The sequence below is a fragment of the Mastomys coucha genome, unplaced genomic scaffold (assembly GCF_008632895.1).
Source record: "Mastomys coucha isolate ucsf_1 unplaced genomic scaffold, UCSF_Mcou_1 pScaffold22, whole genome shotgun sequence".
NCBI classification, from domain to species: Eukaryota; Metazoa; Chordata; class Mammalia; order Rodentia; family Muridae; genus Mastomys; species Mastomys coucha.
The window spans coordinates 65,308,145-65,323,108 of NW_022196905.1; the positions used below are offsets into that span (position 1 = coordinate 65,308,145).

The 14,964-nt window shown below is 46.2% G+C and overlaps 1 protein-coding gene across 4 annotated transcripts in view; it reads right to left on the reverse strand.

Moving 5' to 3' along the window:
* Positions 1-12,382, reverse strand: part of Corin (corin, serine peptidase) — a 211,355-nt gene extending 198,973 nt beyond the window's left edge. For 2 of the 4 annotated variants that reach the window (XM_031342603.1, XM_031342602.1), the window contains exon 1: positions 11,646-12,095. In XM_031342603.1, the coding sequence (XP_031198463.1) occupies positions 11,646-11,912 (267 nt within the window). In that variant the 5' untranslated portion in view covers positions 11,913-12,095. Of the gene's footprint in view, positions 1-9,151; positions 9,269-11,645; positions 12,096-12,135 lie in introns of those variants that run through there. The other 2 variants (XM_031342604.1, XM_031342605.1) reach the window with 2 other exon arrangements.
* Positions 12,383-14,964: the final 2,582 nt, after the last annotated feature.

Consider the following 14,964-nt stretch of genomic DNA (forward strand, 5'->3'; position numbering starts at 1 on the left):
TCCAACAAGACCACACCTACTCCAACAAGACCACACCTACTCCAACAAGACCACACCTACTCCAACAAAGCCACACCCCCTAATAGTACACCGCTCCCTCTGAGCCCATACAGACACTGGGTTAATTAACTCATCTAGCACATTGGCTAAGCACATGTGCATATGTACTGCGACTATTGTAGTAATACTTTGTAGTAGCAATTTGACAGCAACCCCCCCCCCAATTTTTTTTCATTTATCAGTTTTTCTGGGATAGATTTGTTTTCATTCTTTTTGTAGCAACTTCAGCATATGACTTTTTCTTTTCTTACAAAACCCCAAAACATCAGGGCAGTGATGGCACAGGCCTTTAATTCCAGCACACTCAGGAGGCAGAGCCAAATTTGAGTTTAAGGCCAGCCTGGTCTACAGTGTGAATTCCAGGACAGGCAGGGCTACACAGTGAAACCCTGTCTGGAAAAAATAAAAGCAAAAATAAACAAACAAATAAACAATCAAAACACCATTGGCTGTTCCACTTAAAAGATATGTATGCTCGCCTTGCTTTGGCACAACTGAATTGCTGACAATATCATTTGTGCTCTTTGGGACCATTATTTAGGAAGGTAAGGATTGTGAAAATCCAAGCACAACACAACCAAGACAGCTGACAACTAATGAAGGCTACTGATGACCACACAAAAAATGTATTCTGTATGAGCATGCTGGACAAAGGGATGATTCTCATCCAGGACAGGACAGGACAAAACGGAATGTCGAAAGATTCCAAAAGTGCCGAAAGGCAGGGGGAGGGGAGGAGGAGGCTATTTGGACACAGTCTTGGTGCTTCTTTGTGTGTTTTAGAAATGTAAGTGAAAGAACAGCATACTTTCCAAGAGAAAGCTCTCTCTCTAAACAAAAATGAGATAATCCAGGTGAGTGGCATAGCCTCGAGTTCTAGTACTTCGGAGCCTGAAGCTGGTGGATATGGAGTTTGGTGCCAGCCTGGGCTGCTTAGTGACACTGTATCTCAAAAAACAAGCAATCAAGCCATCTATCTATCTACATATGCATGCACATTTGTTTTCATTTTGAGTTAATTAGGAATATTTTTAAATAGCCCACATAGTTCATTTTCTTCTCTGGAAGGAGGTAACGTCCCAAGAAGAGGTCTTCCTTTTCCTTTTTATTTATTTACGTATTTATTTTTCTATGAAGGGCTGAACTAGGCCTTCTATATGCTAATCAAGATTTCTACCCCTTCATCATGATGCAAGTCCTGAAAGAGGCCATTTCTTCCCTGGGAGCTTGGGGGAGTGTCTGATCCATCTCTTTTCATTTTAAACAGGTTGGGAGGCTCAGTTTCAGTGTCACACAGAAGGCAGGATAAGAGTCACTAGGGCCATATTCATTAAAATTAGGATGTGATCACAGAAACCAGGTCAAGGGAGCAAGGAAGCCTTCCCTACTAGGCAGAGAAAACGAAGGAAGTGAGCATCCTTCTGCCATTGTGGCCTTGGACAGCCCCTCTCTCCCCCCACCCTATCCCTGGCACTGATTATCCCAAGTGGGCAGCTGGGTGTGAGAGTTTTGCTGGGGGACCTCCCCAGCACTATTTTTAACCTGGTATTTTCTGCTTATAGACTTTCCACTGGGGTAGCCCCAAGTCACTCCAGCTGGGAAATTTGAGAGCTCAACTGGCCTGTGACAAAAGAGGTATTTTTAGCTGAAATGTGGGGAGCTCAGGGTTTTCATCTCCTTTAGACCCCAGAGTGGGATACACAAAAGGGAGGAAAGCTACAGGACCAGAAGTGCACCCCTAAATTCCCCAGTGACAGTTGAGCTTACCAGTGGGAGGATTGCATCCCTGTGCAGAAAGGCCATTGTGGGTTTTTCCCAGCAAATATGTGTCTTCCTCCACATAGAGTGTCACCCCAAGCTCCTCCTGAAGGTCAGATATTCATCAGTGGCACCCAGGAATTGATGGACTATGTACTAGATACACCAAACTAGAAACTGACAGAGGGTCCAAGAGCCCCCAGGGAGACAAGGCCCTCTGGATGATGGCTCCCAGGGAGACAAGGCCCTCTGGATGATGGCCCTACAGCACTTTCTGTTGATGCTGTCAGTAACGTTCATAGACTGACGCTCTAAACTTAGCAATTCTCATAGCAGTACTTTTTTTTTTTTTTAATTAATGGGCTTTAGTCTTAAAAATACTTTTTTAGGGCTAGTAAGATGGCTCAGCAGGTAAGAGCACTGACTGCTCTTCCGAAGGTCCTGAGTTCAAATCCCAGCAACCACATGGTGGCTCGCAACCACCCATAATGAGATCTAATGCCCTCTTCTGGTGTGTCTGAAGACAGCTACAGTGTACTTATTTATAATAATAAATAAATCTTTTAAAAAAAATACTTTTTTAGGAACTAGAGAAATAGTTGTCATTAAAGTACCCACCACACAAGATGAGGCCTGAGTTTGACTCCTAAGACCTTGTAAAAGCTAGGGTCATGTTATGTAATCCTAGCACTGTAATGGAGAAGGGTCCATAGCCAAGGCAATTAAGGAAGGCAACTGAAATTAACTTGTGGCTGCCTCATCTATGAATGTACACACATACACACATATACACATACATGCACACACATACACACATGCACACATACATGCACACACATGCACACATACACATACATATATATATACATACACATCACATATACACATACATACACACATACACACACATGCACACATACACAAATACACACATATACATATACACACACATGCACACATGCATACACACACATATACACACACATATATACATATACACATACACACACTCCTCAACCTACCTGTGTACATACATTATCACACACATGCACCACACTCATATAGTATACACACAATCAATTCAAGAAAATACTATTTTTTAGCTTTCTCTCTCCAGTTAAGCCAACTGTCAAGAGAAATGATAGCTTTTTTCCAACTTCTTTTTTTTTTTTCTGCTATATACTGTACCCTACTATGAAAAACCTCTCTTCCCTGTTTATGTCAGTTAAGATGTAGACTGAGCTTTGCCATCAAAGGCAGCAAATGAATCCAAGGAAGAACAGACTCCAACCTAGGGGTTGGTGGAGAAAAGCCTGGCATCTAGGCTGTGGATACTTGATCAAAACCAAGATGAAGAAGTTCAGGGGAACACATCCAGAGATGACCTGAGAAGGATGCTAGCAGCAATGTATTAGTGATGTCTTGATTTCCTATGCTGGGCTTACAAATTACCACAGGCTTGAGTTAAAGCAATGTCCTCTTTCCTTCTGGAGGAAGAAGCCTGAAATCGGTCTCATTGGACTAAACCAAGGCATCCTTGGGCGGCTTCCCTGGAAGGCACTGAGGGCAGAAGACCCCCTGTCTTTTCAAGCTGCAAATGCAGCCTGGGTGTCTCAGTTTGTGGTCCCCTCTTGCATCTTCAAAGCACAACCCGTCCACATCCCCCACCTACATCTGCAATCATATTACTGTCTGGCAACATGGACCTGAGGCCACCTTCTCAGAGGCTTTAAGTAATGACATCTCCCACACACCCACATAACCGTGGATGGGCTAGCTTCTCATAATCGTCAACTTAACCAGACCTGAAGGCTTCCTTTTCCCTGTGTCAACAGCCACTGAGCACCTCGGCATTACCCAATGAGACACATGCTAGCCAATGAGCACTGAGAACTTGGAATGCTTCTGGTTTGAATTTATACTGATAGAAGAATTATGAAGTATAAGGATTTGTTACAAGAAAAACAAGGCAAAGTATTTAATAATTATATTTGCTGCATGTTAAAACTATAAAATATTGGAGATTATGAGCCAAAGAAAATAACTACTAAAATTCAGTTCATTGGGTTCGGTTGTAAGTTCAACAATAGAGGTATCTGCGGGGCTACTGTGTTTCTATTGGTTTTGTCTTACTCGTGGGAGAGACTTGACTTTGAAAAGCACCATTTCTTCCTTTAATCTTCTCCTCGAGGACAGCTGACTCTCCAACACCCATATTTCATATCAAGAGAGATATCATTTTAGGGCACATGCCCTAAGTGTACCAGCTGGAAACAATAACTACAAGGGAAAACGTTACATCTACGCAGCCAATCTCAAGAAGCCCTCGTTCCCAAGTGCCCTCCACACGTCTACAGGAGACATATCCTCTCTCAGGGAAAGGAACTTTTCAGAGGAACCCCAGCCAGCTGCCTATGAGGTAGAGAGACTTAAGCACCCAGGGCTGCCCGGTAGGGGAGATGTCCTGGCTCAGGCTAACCAAGTTCGCTCTTCATAAGGAATTCTTTCATATCCAACCTTCCTAAATTTCAGAGACCTTAGAATTCTGTCTCGTTACCTGATAATTTGGCTGCTTTGCTATTCTGAGGACATTTCATAAATTTAAATTCATAGCTATTTAAGGAGGAGCAAGTACCAAGTTCTTCCTCGGGGGTACCCTCAAGCACATGTGTCTCCCAACTCGATGCTGGGCCATGTGCTGAAAGACCCTGCTTCTGTAATCACTCCCTCTGCCTTCCTCCCAACACCCTGCATAGTTTCAGTTCTGACCTGTAGCCAAAGCAGGGACCCTCAGAGAAACGCGGGCTGTGATGATCAAAATTGCCTGCCAAGTTTTCGCTGATTGGGTTTCTCCGGGTGCTGAACAGGCAATTTTGTCCTTGGCTGAGGCTCAGGATAACAAGCACTAGAAAACACTCGCTAAGAGGAAAACCAACGTGACGGTCTGCTGCGTTCGTGCGTGGGCACCTCATGTCCAGGCAACACTCCCGTGGCACTCTCCACAACCACTTCCCACAAAGTTCTTGAACCCTCCCTTGGAATTTCCTGAGGGACAGCAGGGATAAGGTTACCTCTTATTCTAATGAGGTGATTCTGGATTCCTGATGGGTCCCTAAATAGCTTCAGGATGGGGCCAGTTGCCAGAAAGACCAGACCTTGATTAGAAGCTGGCGTTTCCAGTCCCTTCCTTCCCCAAAGGGGGTGCTGGGAATTCAATTAACAATCAATTGTGCCTGTTTAATTAAACCTCCTTAAAAGCTCCTGGATGCTGGGATTTAGAGTGTCAGAGTCGGTTAGCTGATGCATCCACATGTCATAGCTGGTATACCCGAACCCTATTGTGTCCCTTCTCCTGGCTGTTCTTTCATGCCCTTCATCATAACTTTTAAGAAAAATGTCACCAGACAGTAGTGGCACAAGTCTTTAATCCCAGCACTTGGGAGGCAGAGGCAGGTGGATCTCTGAGTTGAAGGCCAGCCTGGTCTACAAAGTGAGTTCCAGGACAGCCAGGCTATACAGAGAAACCCTGTCTCGAAACACACACACACACACACACACACACACACACACACACACACACACACACGAAAGAAAAGAAAAGAAAAATGTCTCTCTGAGCTCTGGGAGTCATTCTACCAACTTCTTGCAGCTGAGGAGTGGGTGTGTGGTCTCCCTGACTTGTAGCTCATCAGTCAGAAGTCAGGCAGCTGGGGACATGTGAAGGCAGCTCGAGGGACAAGGCCTTTAACTCCAGGTAAACTGTCAGAATTGAGTTGAATTGTTGGCATTGAGTTGGTGTCAGGGAGTCAGAGAAGTGACATTATAAAAATCTGGTGTCGGGAGGAGAGCGCCTGTCTGCTCATCAACTGTCACGAAGGCCAAGGTGGAAGAACAGAGTAAATGGCAAACTCGTCCTGCTCATTTCTCTGCCACCACATTAAAAATGCAGCTCTCCGACACAGAAAACAGGACCCAGTCCACACCTGAGAAAACCAGGGCCAAGAGAGGTCAACTGAGTCCTGCATCCATCTCGTGCTGAACTCCCATTTCTGATCTCACTTGACTTGGACAAAATTGTCTTAAAGATAAGAGAAGTATTAAGTAAACCAGTGTCAGGTTGGCTTCCACGACACACCCCAGAGGTAAAGCATTCTGCCTGCCTGCCTGCAGTATGAGACTCTGAAATGGACAGAGGTAATTATCAGGTTCCATCGAGAGAAGCCTTGAAAGTCCTCAGCAAAGGAGAATAATCTCGTTTCCATCATTGGATTCCCCAGGCTCGGCTTCTCTGGGGGTGGAACAGACACCTCAGTGGAATACCTAATTAGCTCATCGGTTCCAACTAAGAGAACGAAAGAGCACAGACCCTTACCGCTGACCAAAAGGCACAAAAGGCACCGGGTCATACAGTACAGAGCAGAGTGCTCTCTGTCACCGTGCTCACTCCGGTCACTGGGTAAAGGTCAGGCAGGCTGACATGGGATCTTCAGCCAAATCTCTCTTCCCTGCATTCCTGTTGCAGGATTGATTGCTTAGTTAGAAGCTGAGCTTTCCGAGTACATGGAACTTGATTTTCTTATATGCCCAAGTGTCTAGTTCCATGCCTGGCCTATAAGCTCTTATCAACTGGATAGGAGAATCTGTTCCTCTCCATGCCAAACTGTGCCCAAAAATTCTTCAAAGATCTCACACTTGGCTTCTGCTCCCCAACCCCTGGGGAACTGTGTTGCCCCGGTTGGAGAAAGTCACACCAAACTATGCGCAATATCGATCTTTCACCCTTTAGGAGGTCATGGAGTCCCCGAATATGAGATCCTGGGATTGTCCGACAGGACACAGTGGTACCTGCCTGTAATCCCAGCACTTGGGAGGCAGGGCGGGAGGATCATAAATTCAAGGCCACACTCAGCACTACATGTGGAGCTTGAGTCCAGCCTGAGCTACATGAGAACCTGTTTCACAAAATCAAAGGCAAAACCAGAAAGTCTTCTGATGTCATCTTCTCTAATTGGCTGCAGGGGCACTGTAGTGAAATGATACCTCTGTAGCTTCAGAGAGAGATGTGGTATACTGTGGCAGACGTCTTTTCTTTAGAACTCCCCACAGCTACTGGAACTCCTCAAATGTCACTGACCTAAAGGACCCTGAGCTAAGCAAGCACATGGGTGCCACCAAAATGGCCTTTACAGCCCACCCCTTTATTTTCAGTCCCCCCTCCTGAGTCTGCCTGGTGGCTCAGTACCGTGCCTCTCCATGTGCATCACATTGAGCTCTTTACAGCATCAGCACCTCCAGTGAATGGTGACACAGGTCTCCAGCAGGGCCTCTCCACACCTTCTGCCAGCCTAATCAGGAACAGCCATGCATGCTCTGGACATGAGGAGAGCTGATGGGACACCCTTGAGCAGAGCTCAGCAAGTGCTAGGAGTGAGACAGACAGAGCAGCTGTGCTCCGAGGCATCATGGCCCTCTTTTGATAGAGGCTAGAGAAAATCTTGAGGTGGTAAAACGACTAGAGAAAGGAGCACAACTCAGTGCCCAGAGCTCCACTCAGGGAGAAAGCTCTTATTAACAAAGCACCATCTACCTACCACACAGTGACCGCTGGTCTGCAGGAATAATAACCCTGATGTGCATTACTTACTGTAAAGCACCTTTGCCTAAGCAGAATGAGAACAAATGGTTAGGAAGTAAGAAATGCAGCCACATTAAAGATACAATCATGTGGGGTCCGGGTAAGCTGCCAACCCAAAGTGTCCTGGAAACAATGGGACAGACACATAGAGGGCATGTGACAATCCAGGCAGAGATAGGACTGACACATCTGTCAGCCAAGGAACTCAGAGGAACATCCAGGACAAGCTAGTAAGATTAAGGGAAGCATCCTCCCGTAATCATTTCAAAGGGATCAAGACCCTACGGACACCTTGATTTCAAATTCGTGAGCCCTAAAACTGCTCGCCACGCTTTCCTGCTGTTTCCATTTTATCAGAGCAGCCACCGGAAACTAACATCACCCCTTTCCTTTCTCACTAGATCCAAATTGATCCCAGCCACTCACAAGTAACTATTAGGTACCCACTGTATACCAGGCATCCATATAATAGCCGAGCAAAGACCCTGAAACATCTCTGCCTTTGAAAGCTGGCATGCTAGTACAGGAGGAAAGAGAAAAAAGAAGTAAAATGCAGTTTATCCAATGATGATGTGTTCCAGAAGGATCCAACAGAGTGAGGCGGGGTAGCCATTTTCAACCTACACAAACCAAGCACTCGAATGGATTTTGTGCCAAACATTAAATTCAATATTCTAGTGGCTTGATTCTTATAAATACCAGTACATCAAGTAAGGGGCTATTTGGTAATTAAAGAACCTACCTTTGAAGCCGAGCCTATTCCTAAGCCAGAGATGCTGCGGTCTTAACTGGAGGTGTCAGGGACATTCATGAAATTAATTATAGTGATGGTTAGGAAGTAAGAAATGCAGGCACATTAAAGATAGAATCACATGGGGTCTGGGTAAGCTGCCAACCCAAAGTGTCCTAGAAACAAAGGGACTTTGATGGCTTCAGGGACACAATTATCTCAATGTCTAGTTGTATATGCTATATATATATATGTATATATACATATATATACATATATATGATTTTTTGAGCATCAAGACTCCAATGAAGGATTTTTAAATCCTTAATGAGGCTTTATAGAATGCACAAAGTATTACATATAGTTACTTGTAATAAATATTTCCTTCATCACATGGTGTCCTTGAAGGTGGAAACAATATCCACTCCTCTTTCTGGAGGAGACAGACTTGGCAAGATGACTTGCCATGGCCATAGTCTGGCTGCTTTTAAAGACCAGAGCTGGAGGGGCCAGTGAGATGGCTCAGCAAGAAAGGCAATTGCTGGACAACGCTAGCAACCTGAGTTCAGTCCCTGGAACCCACATAAAGGCAGAAGGAGAAAACCAACTCCACAGAGCTGTCCTCAGCCTCCGCACACATGCTGTCACGCTTGACCTCACATCATCATGCACACATTCACAGTAACAATAGATTTATTAAAACTTGGAATGGATGAATAAAATAATAATAAAAACAGATGAATAAATTTTTAAAAAATACTAGAGCTGGAGATCTGACCCCAAAGCCATGTTCTCCCTCCTAAGCAATGCTTCCCCTCCCTCAGCAGGCACTTTTTCATTCAATAGTTCTTGTATTTGCACCAGAAGGAGATGAGGAGGGGCAGGGCAAAAGGAGGGGGAGGGAAGGAGAGAAACAGAGAGAGACAAAGAGAGACTTAGAGGAACAAGCAAAGGAAGTCTGAGTTTACCTGACCTCTCAGTGGGGACCTAGAGCTTTGTTCGTTCCCCTTAAGCCAAGCAGTATGGTTTCCCATTTTGCCTGGGTAAAAGAGATGTCACAAAGGGGGCATGGATGTATACTTGTTGAAGGCAGGACAAATCATCACTGCCTGACTCGGATGTTTTCAGCACACAGTTGTTGTCACAGTACTTCCTAGTCCCCAGAGAGCACCTGTGAGAGAGCCCCTGTCTATCGCGCTGGGAGAGACAGATCTTTGTGTTGAAGGACACTGGGGTAAAGAGAAGAGAGACAGAAGTAACAGAGTATCATTCCCGTGAAGAAGTTGCATAATGAGGGCCAGAGAGAGCGGAGTGTGAGGCCGTCCCCTCTCTGGAGGCACTGCCCTCCTGTCTCCCTCTCTCCCTGACCATGGAGGGAGAGACAAGAAACAGGAAACAGGCTTTAGAGGCTGTTTCAGATGCCTTGCCTCATTGATGCCTGAGGATATGGAACAGACAAAAAACCAACCCTACCTTTTACCTTCACTTTGCCTCTTTTTGCCTTAGACGTTGAGTCTGCCTCCTGCTCAACTCTGCTCACAAACATGCAACTATTTAAAGAATGCCTATCTGAAAATGATCACACCGGGGGTGATCAGCTCTAAATAAACCCACGTCTCTTCCTCCCCTTCAAGCTTGCCCTGTACAGACATGATACCACTGTCCTTCACCAGTCTGTATGATTCCCTGTTCCATATTCCCCAGGGTGGCGCCTCAAAATCTCCAGTGGCTATGCTGAAACCTTCCAGACACAGCGAGCTTTACAGGGAGACCAACCCAAGGTGAGACCCGCAGGAGCAATCACCGTCCTATGGAAACTGAGGCCATGCCTCAAAGTCTTCCTTGGAGATTTAGACCTGAGCAGAGATGATCATCACCCAGACCACCCTGAGCCTAAGTGCACTTGTGTGTGTACCTCTTGCCCCTGCCCCGACCTTTCCCTGTTCAATCCTGAAGCTAGCAGTACCTCCCCCACAGCCGTCTTTTGCCTTTTCAATTCGGCAGATACAGAGGCCTGTCCACGCCACTATCACGGAGATTTCTGCAAGATTAAGGGGAGAGTTTATGTTGGAATCAATTCTGTGTCTTTAACAATAACAAAAAAATCCTCATTCTTGGAAATCTACATGGAGAGATTAATAAAGCCATTTCTTCTGTCTCCTTACCTCACTAGAAGGACAACTTAGGTTTTTATTTGTATTGTAACCGTATCCCACATGGAACTTTCTGGATTGCCCCTCCTCCCCTACAAAAGCGTTACAGCTTCCTGAGAATTAGGTTACTCCGAGTTCCACTCACACTAAAGATAATTCATACAATAAAAACTCTGTTGTCGTCAGGAGCGCTCTGCAGGTCCTAACTGCTCAGCTGAGCACCTACGCAGACATCAACCCCAAGACCCTGGTTATAGAAACTGATTTTGGCCACCTCATACAAGACCAGTGGGTATTAGGAGACCGATGAATGTTGGTGGTATTGTGACTGACACACCCCCAAAAGCCTAGTTGTTGTTTGTTTGTTTGTTTGGGAGATTTGCCAACATTAATGTTTGCAGCACTTCTAACTTCAACACTCTGCCAAAATGTGCCCTTGAACCACAAGCAGCAGTGAATCCCAGCTTGGCTCCCTTTCAGGTGGCACTCTGGTGTTCTCTCGCGGACCTACGCGTCCATCAGTAGATTCCTTCCTGTCTTAAAAATGGAATCACTGTAAAGCACGGACATAGACGTAGAGACCCAAGGAGCCTTGCTCTGTAAGCCTTCGCAGCAGCGTGAAGTTCTGAGAAGTTTCAGTGGATTACTGGGACGACTTCCTGGGAATCTGGAAACTGAGTCCCCACCTCGGTCCCCAAAATGAGAAGCTGCGCAGAGCGCGCCCACTGTTCTCCCGCCTCTAGAGCTCTGGCGTGGAAGTCCCACACTGAGTTCGAGCAGGACCTGGCAGGACACCGCCTCGGGACGCCTCCCTAACCACCCTTGTCTCCCTGCTGGCACTGACTGGTCCTGGCCCGCCTTTGCGCAGCTGGGACCCTGGCGGTAACCAGCAGATTCCAAGACCCTAACGACAGCAGACAAGGACGCTGCAACCTAGCCTGGGTTTCCTGAGTTCAGGCGGACCCTCGGCAGTGCCCTTCCTTTTCTCTGCAGATCGTGGTAGCGAGGCTAACCCTTCCCAGGACTGCGGGGTGGGGGCGTCCCGAACCTTAGCAGCTCAAAACCTGCGCCACAAACCGAGGACGGTGCTCGCCGAGGACGGTGCTCGGTGCGCCGGGAGCCAGTACCCGTCCCAGAGTATAAATTCACGAGCAGGGGGACCCGGGCGTTCCCAGTTCTTAGTTGTGAGGTGACGATGCATAGGACCATCCCGGGGCATTGACTGACCCCTAAGAGGGGACACTACTACGAATGGGATCTAGTTAAGGCGCGAGTAGCAGGGGCGCGCGCAGTAGGGATGCAGGCTTACGTCTGGAGCAGGCGGGGCTCCAAAGCAATCCTTCCAGCTGCTGGGAGGCTGGAACTTGGACCGGGAGAGGAAGCCGCGGGTCCCCGAGGAGCCAGGTCCGACGGCTCCACCAGCAATCTCCCCCGGAAGCCCCGCGCAGCCAAGCCCGTTCAGTGCATGGAGGGCGGTGGTTGGAGGGACTCTGCAGGAGAGGTAGCATCGCCCAGGACAAGAGCAGCGAGCTCTCCGCACCGAGCTGACCCGAACGCTGAAGGAAACCCTGCCCATGACTGCCAGCGTCTCCGACGCCAAGCCACAGGAGTGAAGAAGGACTGTCTGCTCGGGGACTAGAGCGAGCCACTGAGAAGTCTGGGCTCACTGACCTACCGACGGGAAGGAGGTGGCACCCGATGAAGGGAGGAAGGGACAGGGAGAGAAAGGTTGACTGAAGTCACCCGGGACTCAGGCCACGCGACCTGTGTGCTGGAGGATCGAGGAGGGTGGATCTTACCCTCTTTGGGGCGTCAGCTCGGCGACTGTGCTCCTCCGGTGCAAGGGCGGGGGGCCGTTTGGTGAACATATCTTTCTCCTCTGTCCACTCTTATCTCGGTCGCTTTTCTCTAATCTATGGATCTCTAGGAGAGGCACTACGGGTGTCTTTCTCCTCACTCGGAGTGAAGTTATACTCAGGGGACGGGAGCCCCATATTTTGTCTGCTGGGCAGACCCCACCCGCAGACCACTCCCTCCCTTCACTCACATCTCTGGGTCCTACCCATAACCCTTAATGAGACAGTTCCTCCATACCCACCACTGTTTTCAAAAAAAGTTATTTTTCTATGGCAGATGGAGAGCCAAGAGTCTACTGCCCCCATCCTCCACACCAGGAAAAAAAAAAAAAACCTTAAACTATGTGGCAGCAGCTTCTGGCCTCTGCTGCTTTGTTGAGGCCAGAACTTTGTTGAACAGTGTAAAGGGCTACTCTCCTGTGAATTTTCATTATCTCATCTAAACAGTCTATCCCTCCACCCCCACCCCCAACAGGATTCTAGCCAGGCGAGTATCAAAATGACTGTCTTCAGGCACTGGCAATCCAAAGTCAAGTTCGTTGTGTTCGAAAAGATGTCAGGTTTCGAAGGCAGGCATTATTCGCGTTACACAAATTGCAAATCTGTCTTCTGCTAAAAGTTTAGGGGGAAAACTGCTTTTGCAAGACTGTGTTGCTGCTCGAGCTTCATGGGCCAGGAGAAATGCAGCCTGCGATTGTCTGGCAAGAAACATCCACAGGTTGAAATCAGGGGCCAGCAAATTCTCGACTGTCAGACAGGGAGCAAGGAAAGCCGTGTAGGCATTCCGAAGCAAAGGTTGCATTGACACCTAAGACAATTTTTAAATATTTATCGAAACGTGAAAAATGAAAAAAAAAAACCCAAGGATAACAAAAATTTTTCTTAGACATGATTTTTAAACATATTTAAATAAATCTTCAAAATTTCAATAATTATTCAAGGTTATACTGTAACCCATCTCCATGAGAGAAGGTCACATATAGTAAGCAGACCATATGACCTGCCCCTTGAGTATCATTGCGTGGACAAAGGCACATTTGTACAACTGGAAGGGAGTGGTAATGGGTACTTTGCTTCAGAAAAGACATCCAGTGTGGGAAATACCGTCTAGGTGTAGTTAAAGACGTGGAACACTGACTTCAAGTTTTTCCAACGTCGGTGAGGAATGCAATTTCTAACAAACATTTCATAACTCACAAACCCCGAGTGTTCCAGAATGGCGGGCTCTGCGCTAAGAAATTCACACATAGCCTCTTTAACTTAGGGATGAAAGGCAGCTAGAGTAACCAGCTTAAGGTCATCTGGTCGGCAGTGACATTCCCCATTTTGTGACTGAGTTCTTACTGAGACACCGCCCCAGCACACACCACCACCCACAGGGCCCGTGTCTGAGAACCCAGAGCCCAGGAGACACGTCTGCCAACTGCACCCAGAGGGCCAGAGTTAAGCAGTCTGTGAATGCAACAGTGGGCGGATGTACACCCATCTTGAAGGTGCGGATGAGTTTCTTTCTTTTCCGAGTTCTGCCCCCTGGTGGAGATGATGTGGGAACTATGAAATTGAAATAGCTAAGTAGATTCTTCGTGGTGTTCCTTGCTCTTCTATGCTGGGCTCCTAAGGCTGACTGAACTGATAAGGCGAACACTCCGAATACCCGCTCCTAAAAGTTCCAGCTGCCATGAGTATCAGAACCAATAGTTGAGGTACTTTTTGCTGCTTGGGGGCACGGTATAAGAAATGAGGGTGAAAATCTACGTCTAGACTTTGAAATTAACTTTAATACTGTAAGAAAGCAAACATGTCTTATTTTCAAGTTAATTTAATTACGAACTGTGCTCAGCGTGATCTCTGTGGAGTTATTCTTTTTAAAACATCATGTCACACACTTAAACTTACATTATTAGAACTGTGGTTGTCAGCTCTGCTAGGCAAGTGCTAAGGACTGGACTCTCTAGTCCCTCAACTTATTAAAACATTAATATTCACTGTCCTTGTCTGAAAATACTCTTGATTTTACAAAAATTAACATTTCTGGTACCATTCTGGGAGTTTTATTGTCTAGCACTTCAGGCATATACCAAACTACCCATATAATGTAAGAGAAAAAAAACAGAAACATTAAAGAGATTTATGGGGATTACTGATAAAATGCCAATGTGTGTGTTAGTCATAGAAATAATTTTCTGTGTCTTCCTCTTCTTTGACTGAGTCATATGAATAAACAGGACCCTTCCTTAAAATTAAGGATGTCACAGCAAAAGAATGTATAATGTTCTGGTGTGCTATTTTGAGGTATTCTGACTACAGATAAGAATTATATACTGCATATCTCAAAATGTTAAAACAAATGATTCTGATAGGTTTTTTTTAAATAGAGAATTCAGGTAAATTAAATTAAAGAAATATGCCTCTAGACAGGGTGATTTTTACAGAATAACGTTTGGCCACGGCATAACTATAGGTCAAATTAGCTCTTAGTACTGCAGATGAAGGCAATTTGGGGTGGGGCTTTCTTAGCAAAGTGGTTGACATCTCAGTATGATGATGGGCAAGTGTCACAGTACTCCACTGCTGATCTAGTTGGTGATCTGTTCCATTCATTTAGGGTTTGCTAGCTGCCAGAGCTCATGCCTTCAGAGAACTCCATTCCAGTGGAACAACTGAATGAACAATGAAATGAACACACATATTTCAGCTATTGAAAATATTTGCAAATAACGTGGGAAGGGTATTAAATCATCAGAGTACATTGTCAGATGATACAAAGATACA